Genomic DNA, 25,819 nt, shown 5'->3' on the forward strand with positions numbered 1-25,819 from the left:
TACATGTGCAGAGAGCCGGAGCCGGCAGCACAGGCAGCGTGAGAGCTGCGGAGGCTGGTAACTAAGGTAAATATCGGGTAACCACCTTGGTTACCCGATGTTTATCTTGGTTACAAGCTTACCTCAGCTGTCAGACGCCGGCTCCTGCTCCCTGCTCGCTTCATTTGTCGCTCTCTCGCTGTCACACACAGCGATGTGTGTGTCACAGTGGGAGAGCGGCTTTGAAGAAAACGAACCAGGGCTGTGTGTAACGAGCAGCGATCTCGCAGCAGGGGCCAGATCGCTGCTCAGTGTCACACACAGCGAGATCGCTAATGAGGTCACTGCTGCGTCACAAAAAGCGTGACTCAGCAGCGATCTCGGCAGCGAGCTCGCTGTGTGTGAAGCACCCCTTACTTTCTGGGTCAAATCTGTGGATAACTGTTTACTGTAAGCATAACAACTCTTCACTGGAGTTATTTCCACTACAACACTGCTGCAATGGTGTGTAATATTTTCTTCTCACTTCTGTCTGTGGATAACCATTCATTTGTTGACTTAATACATTTCTGATATTGCCATCTGTATTGATGCAACTCTGCTATTAACTATTTGCTTTCCTCAATTCCTGGACTTACTATATTTCTTCAATCTCTGTGTATATCCACAGTTATAGCTCTGTATTTTCTGGTGTATCCTGCTGGTTTTTATCCTCATCGAACTATATGCCATCTGACAAGTCCACCAGCTGTACCATCACCTTTGGTCCTTGCTGCTCACCTTGAGCTTTCTGGGCCAGACCTACAGATAACCATTTGTTTGCTGTAAGCATAACACACTTTTTACTGGAGCTGTTCACACTACAATGCTGCTTCAACAGTGTGCAATCTTTTATTCAATCAAGTATTTACTTTTCCTGTTCATCATTTCTGCCTGTGGATAACCATTTATTTGTTGACTCCCTACATTTCTGACATCATGCAACTCTACTATAAACAATTTGCTTGCCGCAAGTCTTGTACTAACTATGCTTCTTCAATTCCTGTGCATATTGTAACGATGTGGGCCCCAAGTGTATGGGGGCCACACGCCAGGTATCGGGATTAACGCACACCGGAACAATTAGTCTCTTTAACAGACCATAGGGTTTATTAATAGCTCAAATAAACCATACGAGGTCACACAACAGAACAATGTCAGTACTTGGCTTTATCCTCAAAGTCCAACACATAACATAAAGTCCACAGTGGAAGTTTTAGCAACTTCCCCACTCTCTGGCTCCTGCCAGCGTACAGCTCTAGCCAAGGTTCCTTCCAGCACCCAGGGCCCTCTGCAGACCCCTGTCTGTCTCTCCTCCTGGAGAGATTCGGCCCTACAGCCCTGGCCTGGCTGCACTCACCTCAGACTCAATATCAGAGCCTTGTGTTCAGCCTCCACACAGGCTGATACACCCAGAGCTCCCTGCTCTGCTCTCACTTGTTTCCAGCCCACACACTGGAAGTCTAGATCCAGTCTCTATATACACTGCCCTAGACACACCCCACCTAGGTTCAGAGACAGGATTGCTTTAACCCCTGGAGCCACACCCACAGGTGGTATGGAGTGTGTAATCAGCATCACACCCCCTTCCATGGCTCTGCATGTAATGCAATCCTGTGGAACCACAGGTCCCAGCCAACTTCACATTGCAGAGCACCCATGCTTCTGCAAAACATACCGGCCCTTTGTAATACAGCCGGTTGATACGTCACAATATCCAAACTTATAGCTCTGTATTTTCTGGTGTATCCTACTGTGGTTATTCTCCCTGATACATATGCCATCTGTCAAGTCCACTAGCTGTGCCATTACCTTTGGTCCTACTCCTTATTGCTCACTTTGATCTTTCTGGGTCAGACTAGCAGATAACCATTTGTTTGCTGTAAGCATAACAAACTCTTCACTGGAGCTGTTCACACTACAACACTGCTGCTACAGTGTGTAAACATATTTCAAGCAAGTATCCAGTTTTCCTGTTCAACACTTCTGTCTGTGAATAACTATTTATTTGTTGACTGCATACATTTCTGACATTGACATCTGTATTCATGCATCTCTGCCATTAACCATTTGCTTGCCTCAAGTCTTGGACTTAGTTTGTTTTTTCAATTCCTGTGTACAGTATTCCACACTCAGCTTTGTATCTTGTGGTGTATCCTGCTGTTTTTATCCTCACTGATCCATATACCATCCGGCAAGTCCACCAGCTGTATCTTCACTTTTGGTCCTTGTCGCTCACTTTCAGCTTTCTGGCTCAGACCTGTGGATAACCGTTTGTTTGCTGTAACCATAACAAACTCTTCACTGGAGCTGTTCACACTACAGAGCTGCTGCAACAGTGTGTAATCTTCAATCAATTATCCAGTTTCCTGTTCATTCCCTTCTGTCTGTGGTTAACTATTTGTTGATTGACTGCCTACGTTTCTGACATTGCCATCTGTCTCCTGGTATCAAGCAACTCTGTTATTAACCATTTGATTGTTGCAGGTCCTGGACTGATTATACTTCTTCAGTTCCTTCGCGTAGCCACACTCCTGGCTCTGTATCTTCTAGTGTATCCTGCTCCTCTTGTCTGCCTGTCCTCCTGCTGTTCTAGTCCTTCCTAATCCAAGTATTGTCAGACACCTCCCGCCAACTTTACCTTTGCCTTCGATCCACGTTGCTTTCCTTGACCTAGAGCTTAGAAAATCTTTTCTTCAAAACTTTAGCTACGACCTCAAGTGCCAATTTGAAAAAAAAAAGATTATTCTTGGAGGTAGTGGAGGAAAAAAAACAAAAGGGCAAAAATAAAAGTTGGTCCGGTTGGGGAAGAGGTTATGGCATGGCTGGTCACACAGTGCTTGTGATGTGCAGCCTTCTGTATCCCTACCACTCCGTGAATTGTAACCGGCATACTATCCTCCCAACATTTAAAGCCGAGCGGCTGTAGCATATCATTAATTTCCTTTACACAGCTAATACATTTCAGTAGAGTCTGCTGTTATCCACATGTACCATCAATTTATCTCCTAATTGCTCTCAATTTATTGCTTATCATGCTAAACATCCCTCCAGATATTCCGTCTTCATGCTAGGTCGCCAATTACAAGTGAAACAAATGACGCCGAATAATGTTATATATTAGTTATAATTTAAGAGGGACCCTAAAAAATCCAATTTCCTGACAGTGAGAATGTCTCCAGTAGTATTTTTTTCTCCTGATGTTGTAGTTTAGTTTTTACTATAGGTCATAAAATTTATATCTCTATTCATCCGTCATGCAGGTTTTGCTGCGAATTAGCCTTGGTTCTTTTATGCGTCCTACCTATGAACATTCTTGGTTTTCTTATATCTGAAAAGTTTAATTTTTCAAGTTTTAAGTTGTTGGTATAGTTTTCCAATGGTTGCAGAGAAGCCGCAATCCTTGTTGGATGCTTTAGGTTAGAGTAAACCCTTGGAGATATTTATTATTTTGGCACTGTATAGCAGTATAATATAGTTACTTGAAGACATAAGGAGAAGTCACCCGCATAAGACATTGTTCGTTCATTGTATGAAAGTATATGCTATGCATTGTAAAACGGTATATTTTGTGCACTGAATGACTATATTACAGTATGTGGACATCTTATGGGAGTATTAGTTAGGGACTGTATGACAGTATCATTTTTACACTGACTGTATGATATCGACACAGTATTGCTGTATTAGGAACTGAATGACAGCATTATTTTTACACTGAATGAGAGCATTGTATGTGTACTGTATTAGTGTCACATAGAGTTTCACACCTATCATGGCCGCGTTGGGTTCTGTTCGGACTACAGATTCTCAAGGGCTGTGGAAAAAGAAAGCGCAATAGGGTCTTACCCCAATAATAAAAAGGGTATAGATATGAATCAAACTCACCTATAGTGGTTGTGCCAATCACAACCACTATGCACGCATGTAAGAATCCGGGTCCCGGCAGCAGTCCCAAATTATGGCTGATAACAGAGAGTAGACGAAGACGGGTTCTAAATTCCGCGCCAAGGACTCAGTGGATTCAGAAGGAGATTAATGCTTTTTTTAATAACATGCACAGGTTAACGCGTTTCAGGAGTCACAGCTCCCTTCATCAGGACAACAGGCAAGGAACATCAAATCTCTTGATTTTCCTTGCCTGTTGCCCTGATGAAGGGAGCTGTGACTCCTGAAACGCGTTGACCTGTGCATGTTATTAAAAGAAGCATTAATCTCCTTCTGAATCCACTGAGTCCTTGGCGCGGAATTTAGAACCCTTCTTCGTCTACTCTCTGTTATCGGACTACAGATTCTGACACTCCACCTGATAACTTCTCTGGTGTCTGTGATCAACGCAGGAAGACTCAGGTATTGACCTGCTCAGTGCTAATTCAGAGGCAGCCTAGCAGGAGTTAATCTCTGCAAGTCTGCCTGTTAGTCTCCTTTGATCACATGTTGTTGGGGAGCCAATCACATCTGCTCCCTCCTATATATGCTGGTTGGATTATTCCACCTATGCCTGCTATAGTTTATTTTAGTTCGTCTGGGGAGGTGTGGTGAACCACACTATCTGGTGTGATACACCTGTTGCTGTGTGCGGTGCTAGTGTTAACCCTTGTTGACGTTTTGTTGCTACCCTCATGCTTTTGTTTTTCTAGACAGTCTCTCTTTGTCTAGTCCTGTGTGTGTAAGGTGTTAGAGTTTTGGTTTTCCGTTGTCTGTCCTTATCTGTTTAGCATCTCACTCCCCAGGGGGAGGGGGTTATTAGAGTAGTATTTATCAGGAGTATAGAAAGGCACGGGACTCCAGCATCTCCACCATTAGCAGTAATCCAGAGGTGAAGGATAACCTAAAGTCCCCTAGCATAAGGGAGAGCATAGGAGCCCCATGGCCCTCGCTATCCCAAAGTAACATCATTACAATTAGGCACTGTACGTGAATATTATTTCTACAATGAATAACTGTATTATGTGGATAGTGTATGAAAGTATTAGATATGTTGTGTATAACTGTATTATTTGTACACTGGCTGTATTATGTGGGCACTGTGTGGAAGTATTAGTTTAGGCACAGTATAACGTTATTATTTGTGAACTGAATAACTGTATTATAGGGACAATGTATGATGGTAATATATGTACACAAAATGACCGTAAAGTGTGGACATTGCATAACAGTATTTTTTATATACTATGTGGGCATTGTATGGAAGTTCTACTTAACATTGTATGATGGAACTATTTATTTTACACTCATTTAACTGTATCAAGTAGTTACTGTATGGGTGTATTAGATAGCCACGGTTTGGGGATATAATTTTTACAATGACTGTATTGTGTAGACTCTGTATAGGAGTATTATTTATACAATGTATGGCTGCATCATTTGTACACTGACTGTATTGTGTAGGCATTGTACTAAAGTTTTAGGCACTGTATGTGACAATTTTTGTATACTGACTTTTATGTGGCCAGTGTATGTAATACAAATTGGGCACTGTAGGTTAGTATTATTTGTACCCTGAATGAATATTATGTGGACACTGTATGGGAGTATTATGCATTATATGATGGTAATATTAGGTACTGCATGATTGTATTATGTTTGCACTGATTGTGTTATATGGGCATTGCGTGAAAGTATTAGGCATTGTAGGAAGGTATTATTTGAACAATGGCTCTGGTGGGTGGACATTGTGAGCATTAAGCACTGTATTGAGGGTCATTTATACACTGAATTATATAATGAACATTGCATGGAAGTTTGTTTTTTTCTAAGTAGTAAACTTGAGATATTCTTGGAGTCTGTCATCAGGTTTTTGCTATGTAATCTAAAGACAGTAGGAGATAGGGGCTGAAAAACAGAATTCATTTAATGTGCCATTTATTAAGCTGTGTGCTGTTGTTCACTTACAATGGAGGGTTTATGACTTGGACATTATCATTGCTGGGACTTGCCTTGTTCCAAATCTTCTAACCACCCCCCTCCAGTGATAAGCAGCTCACTGTCAATAGACAATGTACAAAAAGAGCTGTGGTGTGGGCGGGGTTAGCCCTCTGAGCTGTGCTGCATTGCTACATCTAAGAACACTGATACTGTCACAACTTCTGCACCCAATAAACTAAGTGACACATTGCTGGAATCAGGGTCTCTTTTCCTACATTATGCTGATGTCAAATGAGGTAACAAAAACCTGGGGAAAAGAGTCACTTTAAAGGAGATGTCCAGGACATCTTTACTGTTCTTCTGGAGTACAACACCCAGCGCCCCACTGCTCAGCTGTTACATAGAGGATCATCTACAATGCAGTACAGTACATAGTGGCATTCCTATGTACTGAAGCCCAATGTCCATTGGAGTGGATGTGATCCTGCAGAACCTGAGAATGTCCACTATATGGTGACTGTACAATGTTCTGTACAATGGTGACTCTGCGGGAGCTTACCTGTTACCAGAAAACTGCACCGTCCAGATCCAGCTTCATTAATTATGCTGCAGTTGTATATACCATAGTTTTCCCTGGCGTGGATATTCACAGTCAGCTCCGTGTAATCTTGCGAGTCAAATTGTCCCTTCTCTAACAGTTTGCTCCCCAGTCTCCATTCATACATAAGAACCCTTGTAGGGTAAGCTCTCAAAACCCGGCAATTCATGGTGACGCTGGTGCCAAGACCTTGTCTAATTTCCTGAAACATTGGTTCGACAGCCGGGGGATCTGCAAAACATAAATATTCAAATGTTAGCCGTAAATTAAGCTTCGGGTTGTTACCGTTACTAGTATATCATTCTTATTTTGTATTTAATAATAATAATATTTATATATTTATATAGCGCTGTTAATTCCACAGCGCTTTACATACATACGCAACACTTTCCCCATTGGGGCTCACAATCTAGGTTCTCTATGAGTATGTTTCTGAATTGTGAGAGGAAACCGGAGTACCCGGAGGAAACCCACGTAAACACAGGGAGAACATACAAACTCCTTGCAGATGGTGTCCTTAGTGGGAGTTTAACCAAGGACCCCAGCGCTGCAAGACTGCAGTGCTAACCACTGAGCAACTGTGCTTTAAAGTGTAGCTCCAAGTTATAAGTGATTATGTAAAAAATAAAAAGCTGAAAAAGTTGTTTTGTACCATCTTTTCTACACAACTCTTATATGTAATCATATATCTCCATGGCTACAGACTACAGTCAAACCTTGTGTGTAGTCTGAGATTGCTGTTGTGTGTTACTCCAGATCTCCTCTGTTATATTGGATTGGACATATTGAAATCCAACAGTCTGATTCTCCTTTTCTACTATATTTGGCCATTAAGGAAAGTCAGGAAACATCCATTAAAATTTAGCTCTGATTAGTGTTGAGCGGATCTGGATCCACAAAATCCGGATCCGCACGGTTTGAGGGCCCGATCCGAGTCCGACCAAAACCCGGGAATCGGGGTGCACGATCTGGATCCTTTTTTTTTTCTTCCTCTCTCTCTCTCCGGATTCCGGATCGGATCCGGACTTCTGCGGCAACCCGATTCGGATCCGCCGAACCCGGATTATAACCCATCCGCTCAACTCTAGCTCTGATACATCTCACATTTATACTATAGGTGCTCTTTAGGATATGAATATGCATGTTCTACATCACAAACCATCCTTCAACTGGTATATAAATTACTTTTTTGTATTACACTACTTTAACAGGTATATAGGGTATATGTTTTCTTCACATTACTTACGTTATTGGTTTGAATATGTCAAACCTTTCTTTAACCGGTATATGAATGAGAGTTCGGATTCGGAGTTTGGATGCTTTATGTATAATCACCACTCACATGAGTATTGCTGTGCTCGGGTATGCTCGGTGCTCAGCCCAGTGTAAGCCTCTTGAAGTGTTTGATCAGCGCGCATTAGGGTAACAAGAGCATGAACAGATGTAGTGTGCACTGACCAAAACAAAGAAAAATCCCGCTCAGTCTCCCATGGAAGAGATCAGTTTATGGCTGGCTGCATGTGGGCGGAGACCCGAACTGCCCAATTATTGACATCCATTGGAGTTCAGATCACGTTGGGGTCCTAAACTGATCTTAATCTAAAGTTCAGCTGAATCGAACTTCAACAGGTCATCTCCCCTTTACAAACCATCCTTCAGCCGGTATATTGATGATGTGTTTTTTTGTTTTGCATTATTAATACTATTTTAATGGGTACATAGCTGTAAATTTTTTGCATTACTTAGGCTATGTGCGCACGCTGCGTTTTTTTCTGACCACAAATATGCAGCGTTTTTGGCCCCCCAAAAAATGCACAAACACGCACCCACAGAAAAAAACGCATCAAAAAATGCATGCATTTCTTGTTGCGTTTTTTTGCTGCGTTTTTGTCCAATGCACGCAATGGATGAAAAACGTAGTGAAAAGTGCAAAAATAATTGACATACTGCATCTTTGTGGTCACCATAAGGACGCAGCCAAAAAACACTGCACTGTGCGAACAGCCAAAATAAAATCTCATAGACTTTGCTGGGGAAGGAAATTCATGCAGTTTGAGACCAAAACTGCACCCAAAAAATGTGCAAAAACGCGGCATAAAACGCAGTGTGCGCACATAGCCTAACACTATTGATATGAATATGACAAACAAACCATCCTTCAACTGGTGTATAAATTATGGGGTTTTTTTGCATTACTTACACTATTTTAATGGATATATACAGTAGATGTCTTTTTTGCTCTTTGTTATGAAAATTACAAATCATCCTTTAACCGGTATATGGATGACTTGTTAAATTTCTTTGCATTACTTACAATACTGATATATATCTATATAACAAATCATCCTTCAGCCGGTATACAGATGATTTGGGTTTTTTTGCATTACTTATTAATTACTCTCTTTTAATGAGTATATAGATGTCTTTTTTGCACTATTGATTTGAATATTACAAATCATCCTTTAACCGGTATATGGATGACTTGTTAAATTATTTTGCATTACTTACAATACTGGCATACTCGTATCTATATAACAAATTATCCTTCAGCCGGTATACAAATGATTTGGGGTTTTTTTGCAATACTTATTAATTACATTATTTTAATGCATAAATAGATGTATTTTTTTTTTACATTACCATACTTACACTGTTGATATGAATATTACAAATCATCCTTTAACCGGTATATGGATGACTTGTTATTTTTTTTTTTGCATTACTTACAATACTGGTATAAATCTATATAACAAATTATCCTTCAGCCGGTATACAAATGATTTGGGTTTTTTTGCATTTCTTATTAATTACATTATTTTAATGGATAAATAGATGTCTTTTTTTACATTACCTACACTGTTTATATGAATATTACAAATCATTCTTTAGCCGGTATATGGATGACTTGTTATTTTTTTTGCATTACTTACAATACTGGCATATATCTATTTAACAAATTATTCTTCAGCCGGTATACAGATGATTTTGGGGTTTGTTTTTTTTTGCATTACTTATTAATTACACTATTTTAATGGGTATATAGATGTCTTTTTTGCACTATTGATATTTGATACAAATGATTTGGAGGTTTTTTTTGCATTATTTATTAATTACATTATTTTAATGCATAAATAGATGTCTTTTTTTTTACATTACCTACACTGTTGATATGAATATGACAAACCATTCTTTAACCAGTATATAGTTGAAGTGTTTTTTTTTATTACTTACATTATTGATACATCTTGGGCTTGACATTGCTTATAGACCTGTCTTTTCTCATCTGTTTTCCTGAATGCTTAAGTATGCTATTTTATTTGCAACGCGCCTCCAGGTTTGCTAACATACCAACTACATCCCCTAGATTGATTCTGCGAGACAACATTGCTATTCACTTGTAACAGCAAACAAGAGCTTTGGGGCTTAACTGCTTGTCACACTTGTCACACCGCCCCTGCTCCGACACAATCAGAGAACACTAGAAAGTGCTTATACTTATAAACCAAACTTCTCGAATCAATTAGTGGGTGGTGGTGTCTCCGCTGATGACTTTCTTTTTGTCTCGGAGCCATAGTTGTAATAAGTAACATTAATTTAAAAACCTTACACTTTGCAGGTCATTAATCTCTGTCTGGCATTGTAGTCTCTTCTAGAAAGACAGGAAAAGCCATCCTGTCTATTTGAAAATTACTTCTTTATCTTCCTTTGCAGGCAAAAAAAAAAGAAAAAAGTCAGCAGTAAAGTTCACATCTAGGTTAATGCACCCGAAGGACGGGAATGTCTTTAAGGAGCTCTTTCTCTTGAAAAAAAAAAAAAATCCCCTGTAAACATAAATCCTAGCATTGTCCTCTTATGTGAAGTCGCAATATTGTAATCAGAGGCTTATATAAAAGATGTACATCTGAAATCCAACAATAACCCGCCAGGTCGCAGAAAAAAGCTCCGCTATACACCTGTGAACTATGAGGCAGGTTTTTTTTTTTACTATTTTTATATTTATATTATACAGGATAAGATTATGAAACCCTCACTTTTATAAAGATCATTGACAATCAGGACTTTTGCACACTTATCTCTGCTGTATAGATACGCAACATAGCACCCATCATAATCTATGACCCATATACAGTATACAGGTCAAAAGTTTAGGGTCACTTAGATATTTCCTTATTTTTGAAAGAAAAACACTTTTTTTTCAATGAAGCTAACATTAAATTAAACAGAAATCCCCTCTATACATTGTTAATGAGGTAAATGACTATACTAGCTGCAAACATCTGGTTTTGAATACAATATCTACATAGGTGTATAGAGGCTAGGTCCGGTAAGGACCTCACTGGGCATGTCCATGAGGTGGCAGGCACTGATAGGCCGGCAGGCACTGATAGGCCGGCAGGCATCAGGTGTTCTGATGATGTGTCCACTCCGGACTGGCTCGCAGAGTCCCGCCCCTATGACTTGGCACCTCACCATTGGTCGTCAGACGATGACTGGTGAGGTGTTTGGGGTGTGGCTGCCAAGAGGTCATCAGTGACGTGGTGGTTCCGGATAGGCCGCTGGTGATGTCACTGATGACGTGGCACTCTGCTATTGGCTCCTGGAGGTGCCATTGTTGTCCCCCCTAGGTTTGGGGCAGCTCCTAGATCATAAAAGGGGCTGGAGACAACATGGAGGTGTGCAGTCTTCTCATGTGCTCTGACACAGCACACCTCCATGTTTAGAGCCTCATCACGGCATAAGCCTTTAGATTGGAAGCGGTAGGCAGGGTTAGGCCTCTGGTGCTTGTCACCCAGTTCCAGTTCCAGCCCCAGTTCCCCGATATCCCAAAGTCACCATGACACTTAGGGACATTTTTAAAGTAATTTGTTTTTAATGGAAATACACAATATAAATTTGGATTGTTGATTATTTTTCCTTTTCCAAAAGCAATGTCTAATTGTATTAATGCCTTCTGAGAACACTTGTTGCCTATGTAAAGTCGTCTTAGCGAAGGATAATAAAGAGTAGATTTATACCATGCATTATTGACTGCTGATTACGGTATAACTTTTTTTTTCTTTTGCCTCAATTGTGTGTTTTCCCCTTTAGATTGCATTCATACTGCATGGAATTTTGTTGCATTAATATATTGTTTTTTAGACAACTATTGTAATATCAGTGTTTTTATTAGCGTTGAATCCTTTCAATAGGAAAAATAAAATAAAAAGATGAATAAAATCAAGCAAAAATGCAGGAAAAGCATTATTTTAACCTATTATCTACCAATGTCCTTTTTTTTTGTCACGCCTAATCTTTTGCTTTAAATTCATTAAATTAAATTAATTAATCATTTTTTAATTCATTAAATTAATTAATTTTGCTTAAATTTCATTTTTATTTTTAATTTTTAATTTTTTTTCATTAAAAATCTGTCATTTAATAAAAAAAAAATTTCTAATTTGGCAAGTAATGGGTTAATAGTTTCAGGATTAAGGCATGATGACAATGTTCCAATCAATAATTGATGGGGTTGGCAGTAACGGTTTAATTTGGCCTCTTAGAAATAACGTCAGACAACAAGCATAGAATAACATCAATCACTGCTTTTTTTCGGCCCCCCGAAGAAGACATCGAAACGTGCGCGTCGGGGCACGTTTTGCTCGGGTTCCACTTCCATCATCATGGGTGAGTGCAGTACAGGGACTAATTTTACTTTGTGCATATAATGATTGTTACCTGTTTGCGATATGATTAACATATGGTTCATGGTCTGATTCTCCGGTCACTAGACTCCTTATGGATGTTGTCTCCTTGAGTGCTTACTGGAATATGTGTGCATGTTTTGAGACATTGGAGTTATATTTAATCTACTGTCCGGAGTCTCTATCAGACCATGTCCCCTTTTACTATTTTGCGACACTGCTCCCCTGATGGGTAGTGGACCCCTGGTTTATTGAACTTCAGTGACATCTCCTTTTGAGCCTGATCTTTGTGTAATGTACTTGTTTACTTCTTCATGTCACTTTTTTGCTATTTATTCAATTTAATAAATATTTGTTATATTTTTGCAAAAAAGCAGTGATTGACGTTATTCATGATTAGCTGGTCTTGTGTATGACCTTTGACTACCACTCCCTCTGTTCTCCCATTTATATATTGACTATTAGGGTGTAGTCTGCATCTAATGCAATATTTTACGTCACATCTTGCCCACATTCTCTAAAACAAGCATAGAATAACTTTACTGTTCATCCTGGAAAATTCCTTTATTTTGTTTTAATAAATTTCCCTCAAGAATAACAGATAATTATTGTGAATTTCTAAAAAAACAAGGTTGTGCAGAGAGGAATAAAAAAAGATGATATAACTTATAGGCTTTTTTTATTATTATTTGTTATGATTTTTTATATAAGCGCAGCTTTGCTCCACCCGCGATGCATTGACCTTAAGTAGGCATCTCACACAGCGGTGTGAAATATGACTCCCAAATATTTAGCATATAATTAGTAATGCAGTTATGTTACTGCATTGTTAATGTTTTGCATCTTGTGGTTAAAAAATATTTGTCCCTGTATACTACAAATTACAACCTGTTCTCACATTCCCTAACAGCTCAATGAATGTGTTAGTGGGTTGATTTCGATGCAAAATCGTTTTACATATATATATATATATATATATATATATATATATATATATAAATAAAAACATTAACAAAATCAAGAGAAAGATAATTTTCTCACCTGGTTGTGCCATTAGTGTGCAACTCCATATACATGTGAAATGTGGTGGGAAGGGTGCAGCTGACCTAGTGTGCTGTAATGAGATCCTTCTCAATGGATTTCAGCAGAGTGTAAATCGGGATGAAAAATACAGGTACTGGACGCACCCAAATAAGAGAAAGTTAAAAATATTTTTAAAATTAATTTAAATTCGCAACGCGTTTCGACTGTGATCAGCCTTCCTCAGGTATCCTACGTGCACCCCCAAAAAAGAGAAAAAAAAGGTTTAATTTACTTAAAACCACAACACACTTCAGCTGTGACCAGCCTTCCTCAGGTGTCCAAGCTGCTCCCCCCAAAAAGTAAGACTTACTTAAATCCACAATATGTTTTGCTGTGACCAGCCTTCCTCATTTGTCCTAGATGCTCCCAAAAATGAAAATAAACAAAAAAATTAAGACTTATTTAAAACCACAATGCGTATCGCTGTGACCAGCCTTCCCCAGGCGCTCCCAAAAATAAAAGTAAGACTTATTTTAAAAAAAAAAAAACAACAACAACGTGTTTTGCTGTGACCAGCAGCCTTCCTCAGGTAGCCTAGGCACTCCCAAAAATAAAAACAAAAAAGTAAGATTTATTTAAAAAAAGAACATGTTTTGCTGGACAAGTCTTCCTCAGGTGTCCTAGGTGCTCCCAAAAATAAAAACAAAAAAGTAAGACTTATATAAAATCACAACACATTTTGCTGTGACCAGTCTTCCTCAGATGGCCGAAGGCGCTCTCAAAAATAAAAATAAAACAAAAAAATTTCAGACTTATTTAAAATCACAACGCATTTCACTGTGACCAGTCTTCCTCAGGTGTCCTTCGTGTGCCCCCAAAAAAGGTAAAAATAAAAAAAAGCTTTAATTTACTTAAAACCACAACACATTTCATCTGTGACCAGCCTTCCTCGGGTGTCCTAGGTGCTCTCCCCAAAAAAGTAAGACTTATTTAAGGCTATGTACGCACTAGAAAAGTGATTTTTCACAAGAAAATTTCTTGAGAAACTTCTGGGAGTTGAAGATTACTGCACCTGCGGTAAAAAACCGCACCAAAACTGCGGAAAAACACATGCGTTTTTGCCGCAGGTTGGTCCCTGCGGTTTTTTTATGCTGAACTGCAATAAATAATTTAGATAATAGATAGATAATCGATAGATAGACAGATAATGGATAGAGGGAAAGATGGATAGATGAATAGATAGATAGATAGATAGATAGATAGATAGATAGATGAGAAAGACCTATATAATGTCTCACCCCCCTGCATATTCTAAGCTGGCACCCTTTAGTGACTTTCATGTGACAATAAAGGGTGCCTAGCCTTGTATTTAGCCAAAAAATAAATAATTAAAAAAAAAATGACGTGAGGTCCCCCCATATTTTGTAACCAGCTAGGGTAAAGCAGACGGCTGCAGCCTGCAGACCACAGGTGTCAGCTTCACCTTGGCTGGTAATCCAAAACAGAGGGCACCCCACGCTGTTATTTTACATTAAATAAATAATTTAAAACAAAAAACGTGAGGTCCTCCCCAAATTGGATCACCAGCCAAGGTAAAGCGGACAGCTGGGGTCTGATATTCTCAGACTAGGGAGGTCTACTGTTATTGGACACTCCCCAGCCTAAAAATAGCAGGATGCAGACACCCCAGAAGTAGTGCATCCATTAGATGTGCAAATCCTGGCGCTTCGCACCAACTCATCCCGTTGCCCTGGTGCGGTGGCAAACAGGGTAATATATGGGGTTGATGCCAGATGTGTAATGTGACCTGGCATCAGGCCCTGGGGTTAGTGATGTCATGCGTCTATCAGATACCCGACATTACCAACCCAGTCAGTAAGAAATAAAAAATAGACAACAAAAAAAGTTTTATTTGAAAAAACACTCTCCACATTCCCTCTTTCACCAATTTATTGACAAGAACAATCAAATCCGGGTCGGCATAATCCAATAAGGGGGGGGGTGTCCCACGACGATCCATACCATAGTCACTGTCCCAGTCAATGAAGAACAGAAGGTTCCCCATTGGCTGGGAGAGTAATGCAGTGACCTGAGCTAACATCAATAGGTCAGCTCAGGTTACTGCAGGGAATGACGAGCGCTGCCATCAGGAGGTTAGATAAGATCATTACCTGCAGTGACGATCTCCTGCAGTCCTGCCATCAGCGCTGTCACTGCCTTCTATGCCCGCCGCGTTCTCAGCAGTATCGCGAGAGCCCGTGACGTCCCCACCAGTGACAGTCTCGGGCCGCGGGCATAGACGGCAGTTACATCAGGAGGCAGGAGATAGTCACCGCAGGTAATGATCTCATCTCCCCTCCTGACAGCAGCGCTCGGCATCCCCGCGGCTGCACGCACTGCAGGGTGACAAGCTGCTGACACTGCGGGCAGACACTGACGTGCTGGCAGCGGCGGGGCTGCAGCGGGACACAGACTTCACGGGCACCTGGAGGTCACACGGAAGTGCTTCTGTGTGGCGTCCAGGGAGTGTGATCTGTGTGTTTACTCTGCTCCGCCTCCTCTTCCTGGCATAATGACATAACTTCCTGCAAAACCACAGGCAACGATGAACATTACTGCAGGTAAATCGCGGCTATACCGGGGATATACTGCACATCATTTGCTACCTGCGATATACCACCGGCATTTCGCGATTACAGTGAATGGAGTGAAATACCGGGGGTATTCCGCAGGTACCTGCGGAAAAGAAGTAACATGCACATTTTCTCAAGAAATTTTCTCAAGAAAATCTTCACAAAGAATTTTCTTGAGAAAAAAACACAGTGTGAGCTCAGTTATTTTTTTTCCCATAGGATTTGCTGGGAAATGTCTGCAGAAAGATTTCAAACATTTCTAAAAAATTTCCGCAGCAAAACCGCGGGAAAATCCGCGGGTAAAAACGGCTAGTGCGCAAAGGGCCTTAAATCACAAAGCTTTTTGCTGTGACTAGCCTTCCTCAAGTATCCTATGCGCTCCCAAAAATAAAAATAAAACAAAAAAGTAAGACTTATTTAAAACAACAACTTGTTTTGCTGTGACCAGCCTTCATCAGTTGTTCTTGGTGCTCCCCCCCAAAAAAATAAGACTTATTTAAAACCACAATGCGTTTTGCTGTGACCAGCCTCCCTTAGTTGTCCTAGGCGCTCCCAAAAAAACCCCAAAAAAATGTAAGACTTATTTAAAAGTACAAAGTGTTTTGCTCTGAACAGTCTTCCTCAGGGGTCCTAGGCGCTGCCAAAAAAAAAAAAGGGAAAAAATAGGAAGACTTATTTAAAACCACAACGCGTTTCTCTATGACTAGCCTTCCTCAGGTATGCTAGGCGCTCCCAAAAATAAAAATAAAACCCCAAAAATGTAAGACTTATTTAAAACCACAACGCATTTTGCTGTGATCAGTCTTCCTCAGGTATCCTAGGTGCTCCCAAAAGTAAAACAAACAGAAAATGTAAGGCTTATTTAAAACAACAATGTGTTTCGATGTGACCAGCCTTCTTCGGGTGTCCTAGGAACTCCCAAAAATAAAATAAACAAAAAATGTAAGACTTATTTAAAACCACAACATGTTTCACCGTGACCCGCCTTCCTCAGGTGTCCTAGGTGCTCCCTCCAAAATAGTAAGACTTATTTAAAACCACAATGCATTTCGCTGTGACCAGCCTTCCTCATTTGTCCTAGGCACTCACAAAAATAAAACAAAAAAAGAAGACTTATTTAAAACCACAATGTGTTTCACTGTGACCAGTCTTCCTCAGGTTGGTTTTAATTAAAATTTCAATTCTTTATTTCGTTTCCTTGTTTGGAGGGAGTGACCGATTCCTGTATTTTTAGTCCTGACCCTATTTTAAGTGTATATATCCCTTAGACCCGCAACACACATCCGTTTAATTTGTACGTGTGTGGTACGTATTTGCACGTAGCGGAGACACGTACACATGGAGACCCATGTTATTCAATGGTAGATGGCACACACACGTAAAATCACACGGAACGTGTGACCGTGTGGTAAGTACGTGTGTGCGCTTTTCTACATGGACAACATGTCCGTTTTTGGCCGGCTGCACGCAGGCACGGACCCGCTTTAGTCTATGGGTCCGTGCCTGCACGTACCGCACACGGAGTATGTCCGTGTTCAGCACGTTTCGTGCGTGTGCGTTTTTACACTAGCGATCTTTTCTTTTGTTTTTTTTAAATTAAATTCAGTATACTTACCTTTTTTTCTGCTGTTCGCAGTCATACTTACATTGGTACTCGGTTTTTTTCTTCCCCCGGCTCATACCGCTCCCCGATCACCAGCGCGGCGAGGAACAGCTGTGCAGAGAATACGCGGCAACAATTACTTTGAATATGCCGGCCGCTCATTAATCAATCTCGTATTCCCTGCTTTCCCCACCCACAGACGCCTGTGATTGGTTGCAGTCAGACACGCCCCCCACGCTGAGTGACAGCTGTCTCACTGCACCCAATCACAGCAGCCGGTGGGCGTGTCTATACTGTGCAGTAAAATAAATCATTAAAAAAAACGGCGTGCGGTCCCCCCCAATTTTAATACCAGCCAGATAAAGCCATATGGCTGAAGGCTGGTATTCTCAGGATGGGAGCCCCACATTATGGGGAGCCCCCCAGCCTAACAATATCAGTCAGCAGCCGCCCAGAATTGCCGCCTACATTATATGCGACAGTTCTGGGACTGTACCTGGCTCTTCCCGATTTGCCCTGGTGCGTTGGCAAATCGGGGTAATAAGGAGTTTTTGGCAGCCCATAGCTGCCAATAAGTCCTAGATTAATCATGTCAGGCGTCTCCCCGAGATACCTTCCATGATTAATCTGTAAATTACAGTAAATAAACATGCACACCCGAACAATCCTTTATTAGAAAAAAAACCCACTAACAAATTGCCTTGTTCACCAATTTAATAAGCCCGAAAAAGCCCTCCATGTCCGGCGTACTCCAGGATGGTCCAGCGTCGCATGCAGCTCTGCTGCATGAAGGTGACAGGAGCAGCACTAGACACCGCCGCTCCTGTCAGCTCCACGCAGCACATGAAGGGAATAGCACGATCAGCTGAGCTGTCACTGAGGTTACTCGCGGCCAACGCTGAATACAGCTGATCGCGCTATTCCCTTCATTAGCTGCGTGGAGCTGACAGGAGCGGCGGTGTCTTCTGCAGCTCCGGTCACCTTCATGCAGCAGAGCTGAATGCGACGCTGGAGCATCCTGGATTACGCCGGACATGGAGGGCTTTTTTGGGCTTATTAAATTGGTGAACAATGCAATTTGTTAGTGTATTTTTTTTCTAATAAAGGATTGTTCGGGTGTGTGTGTTTATTTACTGTAATTTACAGATTAATCATGGAAGGTATCTCGGGGAGACGCCTGACATGATTAATCTAGGACTTATTGGCAGCTATGGGCTGCCAAAAACTCCCTATTACCCCGATTTGCCAACGCACCAGGGCAAATCGGGAAGAGCTGGGTACAGTCCCAGAACTGTCGCATATAATGTAGGCGGCAGTTCTGGGCGGCTGCTGACTGATATTGTTAGGCTGGGGGGCTCCCCATGACGTGGGGCTCCTCATCCTGAGAATAACAGCCTTCAGCCGTATGGCTTTATCTGGCTGGTATTAAAATTGGGGGGACCGCACGCCGTTTTTTTTTTAATTATTTATTTATTTATTTTACTGCACAGTATAGACACGCCCACCGGCTGCTGTGATTGGGTGCAGTGAGACACCTGTCACTCAGCGTGGGGGGCGTGTCTGACTGCAACCAATCACAGGCGTCTGTGGGTGGGGAAAGCAGGGAATACGAGATTGATTAATGAGCGGCCGGCATATTTAAAGTAATTGTTGCCGCATATTCTCTGCACAGCTGTTCCTCGCCGCGCTGGTGATCGGGGAGCGGTATGTATGAGAGAGGGCTGCTCACTTCATTCACTCGGGGGATTAGCGGTCACTGGTGAATCCTTCACAGGTGACCGCTAATCAGTACGCGGCACACAGACAGAGCCGCGGCATGACAATGAAGTCGGGTGAAGTTCACCCGAGTTCATTCTCATCGCGCAACTCTGTCTGCTGTCAGCCGACATGTATCAACGACATTGTGCAACACACAAACGGACATTCCACACGGACATTCCACGTACACATACACGGGCATTTTACACACAAACACGGACATTTTACACATACACACGGCTCGCATACGCCATCACACGGATGCCATACGTATCGGAGAAACGCCCCAAAAAAACGGAACACGGACCCGAAAAACGGACCATGTCACACAGACGTTTTTTTTGTGGAAGTGTGTTTTAGGCCTTAGACGTAGCGTGAGCCAAAACATAAGGGTAAGGAAAGGATGGCAAAGTTGTAGAAGAATGGTAGACTATAAAATCAATAATGATATTGCAGGAATTAGCGCTTAATACTGTAGAAATAGAGACTATAGATGGAAGACGAGTCTCGCTGCATCTTATTAAACTTAAGTGTGGAAATGTTCTCTCCTTGCAGCACTGCTGGAATCCGAGTTCATGAAAAGGACACCTTCATTTAAATGGATGAATACTAACGAGATAACATTAGAATACTAATAATAATTGCTGCATAGAAAATGACCATACCTTTTATCTATGTTAATAAGGCTGCAGGGAGTATCAGGAATTCTGATGGTGTGAAGGATATTAGGGGTAAGTATCACGTATACGTGTAATAATGCAATGCAAGGCTGCTGATATGAATGCCCAGTGTACGACATTACCCAGGAACATGCCCATCAGGGCATCAAAAAACAGTGCGGCACAATTCACACTTAAATACAGAAGCCTGTCATATGAGGAATACCAATGTTTCTGGCCATTATATCACTCACATCTTGCATTTTCACCAAATGTAAGGTCGGTCTACAATTTTCAGTTGTCTCTGAGCTAGAGGGTGGAAACTAGCTACTATGATGTATTCCATAGACAGCACACACATTAGTGATTGCTGCTTTCTTGTCTGTATGTAACCCATATATTCAGCATGAATGAGAGCATCATGCAGCAGTACTGAGCAATGTAGGTATAAATCCACCCCTGGGGTGGGATAAAACACTTACTAGAAAGTAGCTGTGGCGCCCAGTCTTGGCGCGGCACCCTCACACGCTCCTGCTCTCATGCCTCGGCGGGGGCACCATTCTCCTCACCTGTCCAGAGGGCCCATGTGCTCCGTTTCTGCCCTGGGGCCTGCAGCAGCCTCTTCCTAGTTCCAGGTCATGTGCAGGCCTTCTGGGAGTGCCCGAAGGGTAAATGTGTGGCCACGCCCCTTAAAGGGCCGCATCCTATTACCCGGACATGACCCCTGAGGTCGGCAATCACCCTGAAGTGATTTAAGGTACTCCTCACTTCGGGGTCTTTTAGGGTCTCAGTTATCCTGTTCAGCAACAGGTGCAAAACCTTTATAGGGACTGGTCAGGAGTGCATGATGCAGCTGCAGGTGAGTGAAGGAGGTGTCCTATCTTCACCCTCACTAGCGCTAGGGCCCATCGTTGTTATTGTACCTTCGGTGTACCCCTTTGTTTCTCGTCTGTCGCGTCGTCCGCCATACTTCCCAGTCACTCACCTGACAGCGAGTAACCACATCACATTAAGTGAGTGGACTGTCCAACACTGACCTACCTTTTAGTGAACCATCGTAACAATGTGAGTGAAAGTGTCATCATAGAATGGCATTTTATGGAAATTAGTATTTTATTAGCAGATGCAATAAGCTCCTTATTTATCAGCTTTACTGTGTAGATTGGGGTGAGATAAGCAGAGTCATCTCATCATTAGAGAGTAAGGAAGTTAATAGTGACTTTGCTGAAGGTTTTGGTAATGCAGGACAGCAACATACCATCATAGAATGGCATTTTATTGAAATGAGTATTATATTAGCAGATGCAATCAGAAACTTATTTCTCAGCTTTACTATGTAGATTGGGGTGAGATAGGCAGAGTTATCTCATTATTATTAGAAAGTAAGGAAGTGAATTGCTGCTCTGCTGGAGGTTTAGGTAATGCAGGACAGCAACATATCATCATAGAAAGGCATTTTATTTAAATCAGTATTTTATTAGCACCATAGAATAAGCAACTCATTTATCAGCTTTACTGTGTAGTTTGGGGTGAGATAAACAGAGTAATCTCATTATTATTAGGCTATGTGCGCACGTGTGCGTATTACATGCAGTTACGCTGCGATCTGTAGCGCAGCGTAACTGCATGCGTCCTGCGTCCCCTGCACAGTCTATGGAGATTGTGCAGGAGCCGTGCGCACGTGGCATATTAGAACGCAGCGATTCGGCTGCTTCCCGAATCGCTGCGTTCTAAGAAGTGACATGTCACTTCTTCCATGCGGTTTGCATGCTGTCTATAGGGAGAGGCAGCATGCAGAGCGCATGTTCTCTGCCGGCACCATGCGCTTCAGAATGGAGCTTTTCAGCTGCGCTCTGAAGCGCACCTTTTAGGTGCGGTGCAGGGCGCACACGTGCGCACATAGCCTGAGAGAGTAAGGAAGTGAATGGCAGCTCTGCTGCAGGTTTAGGTAATGCAGGACAGCAACATATCATCATAGATTGGCATTTTATTTAAATCAGTATTTTATTTGCACCATACAATAAGCAACCCATTTATCAGCTTTACTGTGTAGATTGGGGTGAGATAAGCAGAGTCATCTCATTATTATTAGAGAGCAAGGAAGTGAATGGCAGCTCTGCTGGAAGTTTAGGTAATGCAGGACAATAACATATCATCATAGAATGGCATTTTATTGAAATCTGTGTTTTATTAGCACATGCAATAAGGAACTTATTTATCAGCTTTACTGTGTACATTGGGGTGAATAAACAGAGTCATTTCATTATTATTAGAGAGTAAGGAAGAGAATGGCAGTTCTGGTGGAGGTTTAGGTAATGGAGGACAGCAACACTATGCACTATATTTATGGTGAAATGTCAATGATTTTGAATTATAGTTGTTCTATTTGATCAGTCGGAAAAGTTATTGGATATGCAGACCATGCATTCATAGTCATTAATCATCATTATATACTGCATATGTCATTCATGAAAGAGATCAATTGAGATGTTCCTATTAGTAGTAAAAAGGGAATTGTTGCTTTTTAATGGGATGATCTGATCAATGCCAAATATGCAAATCTGATCAAAGCAAAATAGAAGTCAATATGGCATCATTAGAAGAATATTTACATATGGAATAAGGCTCCATGCACATAGCACATCATGTGCCGCCATATGTTGCCTCCATACTGCACTATGTTATTGAGCTACTTGTGCCTCTATTATATGGCATCTGATGGAGAATGTCACAATTTTTTAACTAAAGGGACAATGTTTCTCATTGTGGAGATTGCCAACTGGCGTAGAGAGTCTTAAATACCAGCCATGCTCCCTGTGAAGAAAAAAAAATGCAAAATAACTCTCCGCTAGCAGAATAAAATGGTCTTTCTAGCACCACCTATTGGAGGTTCTTACCCTATAAAACAAACCCTGACCCTTTAAAAGAGATGTGACAATTAGCCAAACCAGAGACTCCCAAAAAAGAAAGGAATGGTAACAAGAAAGGGATGAGTGATACAATTCTAAATTTGGGAAATTGGAAATTAATTTCATTCAATTGGTCCTTCTGGTGAATTTGAATTTTGGGACAGTCGCTTTACCCAAATCCATCAAAACGATGGCTAATCACAATGTTTTAGGATTCCAATTGCGATGAAGGTGTTAGAAAAAAAAAACAAAAAGCAACCCTTCTAGTAATCTCTTCTAGGCCCTCCCATAGCTGACCACTTCCAAGGATCTAATCGGCTACTCTTAATGTCTTCTTCTTCTGAGTCTTTTAGTGGGTGCTAGGTAGATCTCAAGGTACACAAACAAAGGCGATACAACAGCACTCTGTAAGCGCCAAGACTTATGCAAACATAGCATATCTGAAATATAAACTGCATTAATGCTATATAGAATATACTGTATTTTTTGAGGAAAATGAGGGGTGTATCTTATAATCCGAATGTAGCTAACCGGGGGAGGTGGGGAGGGGTCACAGGAGATGTTGCAGGCCACAGGCGCTGTAATGCAGGCTGTGCTGGGGCTGCTGGTGTTGTGCTGGGGCTGCGCTGCTGCGAGCTGTGTTGTGAGGCAGGGGGCGTCATTCTGAAAATAATGGCGCCCGGAGTTGGCGCGTGCGAATATGGAGTTCCCAGCTCAAGATCTCATGTGCGCACACGCCGCCTCCAGCCCATTGATCTCCCAGCAGCAGACTTAAGGAAACTGCACCCAGAGGTGGCACGTGCGCAGATGAGATCTCGGCTTGTCATTGAGCTGAGAGCTGCATCTGTGCACGCGCCGACTCCCGGTGCCATTTTTTTTCAAACCTGCACCTCTGACAGTTTCTGGATGCTCCTGCTGCCTCACTGTGCATCTGGGACACCTGCTGCACCGACCACAGCATTGGCCTACTCCAGCACTGCCCCTGACTCCTGTTACCTCGCCCCACCACCGCTGCTGTCCCTCCTCCTGTAAGACACCACCGGATTATAAGACGGGCCCCATATTTTTTCCCCCCCTTTTTTTTTTCTAAATTTGAGGTGTGTCTTATCAAGTGCGTCTTGTAAAATGAAAAGTACGGTACTTGGAAAAATGAAGGTTCTTGACTCAAAAATTGGCCAATTCCTATGTGCCCATCAACCGCGGCAAGGTGACGTTTCTTTGATGGGACCCTATCCTAATGTCATGCATCTCCTGGACTAAATGTCTACAAATATATGAAGGAAACAGTTTATCGTTTTTTTCTAGATCTTAAGGTGTCCACATAACTGTCAGTCAGTGGTGGCTCCTGCCTGGTGGCCTGGAGTGCCAAGAAAAGTTTTCTGGCAGGGAGCAGCCAACATCAACAGTGGTTTGACAGGTATAGGGAGAGCCAAGAAGAAGTAAGTCTAAGAGTCTACTATTTTTTTAAAACCCTTCCTGGTAGATTTGATTAGCACCAAAAGCATTCGATGACTCTTGAATACCGCTCTCTTCAAATTTAGTGAATGTGCCCAAATCAAATTGGTAAGGTAATGGAGAGGAATCGGTGTCTAGAAACTGCCAAAGATATCTGTCATGCTAGGTACGGGGAAGTACCAAGCAAGCTGCAAAAGGTAAGTTAAGGGGACGCCTGCGTCTAGGGAAGGGGGAGATGGTGACCCCTAACCATACTTACTGCTGGTCCCTGGGGTCCCTAACGACCCTAGATAGTTTCTGCACCTATGTGCCAAGCTGAATACCTGACCCTAGGTATCCCTAGTCGTGGACCCTAAATAGGGAACTGGTGAGATGAGCTCTTCGTCAACCCTACTCTATGCCAAAGGAAGACACAAGGAGGACACAAAGGGGGAAAATTCATTAACTACTTATCTACAGATGACTCAGCCAGAAGTTCAGCAGAGCTTCAGCCACATTACCACAGGTGAGTACAAGCCACCTGCTTGCAACCAAAGCTTGAATGAACTGAATAATATCACCAGCACCAGTCCAGGGTAGATTGGAGTATTTAAGCACAAGGGGAATACTGATAATCAGCAGGTGGACGGAAGTTTAGCTCCACTGGAATGAATACTAACAACAGCAACACCAGAAAGTCAGGGAGCATTTTGCACAGCCAAACACTGATCTTCTATTGCCAGAAACCACATGAGTGTCTGTCACCCGTGACACACCCGCGACAATATCACGGGTATTTTGAGAAAACCAAAAAAACGTTTTTGGAGTTGAATCCACCCCTTCTTCAGGTATAATAACATAAAATTTGGGAAAATTCACTGATCTCCAGTGAGAAGGTGTCTTGTTCTTTTGAAGTGGTTTGGCTTATATCAGTGAAGGGTTGGACATTCTCTAATGCTGACTGTTGTAGGAGGCACCAGACAGCTTTCAGTCTTAGCACCTGACTGCTTTCAGTCTTACCACCCGACAGCTTTCAGTCTTCTGATGGAGTCCTAATTTGCATCCCTTTTTCCCAGGAAGCATTGCTGTAGTATAAGACCCCAATGCCAGCTGGTGGTCTCCACAAGGAGAGATGGTACCTTTCTTAATGAAAAGTAAATTGCATCCCCCATATTGAATCAAAGGTATACAGAGGTTTAGCAGAGTCTATAGACAAACCCTCTTAACATTCCCATTGTATACTCTGATGTCATTTCATAGACTTTGCTCTCCACAAAGCAGACAGGCGTTACAAGCTAATCTGTAGCACAATCCCCGAGAGATCTATAGTAATTGCCCGGTACATTTTCATCATCATCGGAGGACGTGCATTTATATATAGCTTTTAACCTACATTTTTATTTCTGAACATTTAAGACTGCTGAATTATTAATTCTGTACAGCGTGTAGTCTGATCAACACAATTCCCAGAATTCTATTTATAATGACAGTGTATGCATCAGTGAACCCATCCCGCACGCCACAGCGGATCTGTAAGGAAATACCGTATAGACGGCGAGCAGACAGAAGTTATTCATTAGTAACGGTGATGGCTTCCCACCTCGTCAATAAATAATGAAAAATGTATAGAAATGG

General features: G+C 41.8%; 1 protein-coding gene across 2 annotated transcripts in view; it reads right to left on the reverse strand.

The window, feature by feature from the left end:
- The window catches only part of MDGA2 (MAM domain containing glycosylphosphatidylinositol anchor 2), a 798,087-nt gene that overhangs the window by 101,035 nt on the left and 671,233 nt on the right, over nt 1-25,819 (reverse strand). For both annotated transcript variants that reach the window (XM_075331178.1, XM_075331177.1), the window contains exon 9: nt 6,446-6,715. In XM_075331178.1, the coding sequence (XP_075187293.1) occupies nt 6,446-6,715 (270 nt within the window). The remainder of the gene's footprint in view (nt 1-6,445; nt 6,716-25,819) is intronic.

The sequence above is a fragment of the Anomaloglossus baeobatrachus genome, chromosome 12 (assembly GCF_048569485.1).
Source record: "Anomaloglossus baeobatrachus isolate aAnoBae1 chromosome 12, aAnoBae1.hap1, whole genome shotgun sequence".
NCBI classification, from domain to species: domain Eukaryota; kingdom Metazoa; phylum Chordata; class Amphibia; order Anura; family Aromobatidae; genus Anomaloglossus; species Anomaloglossus baeobatrachus.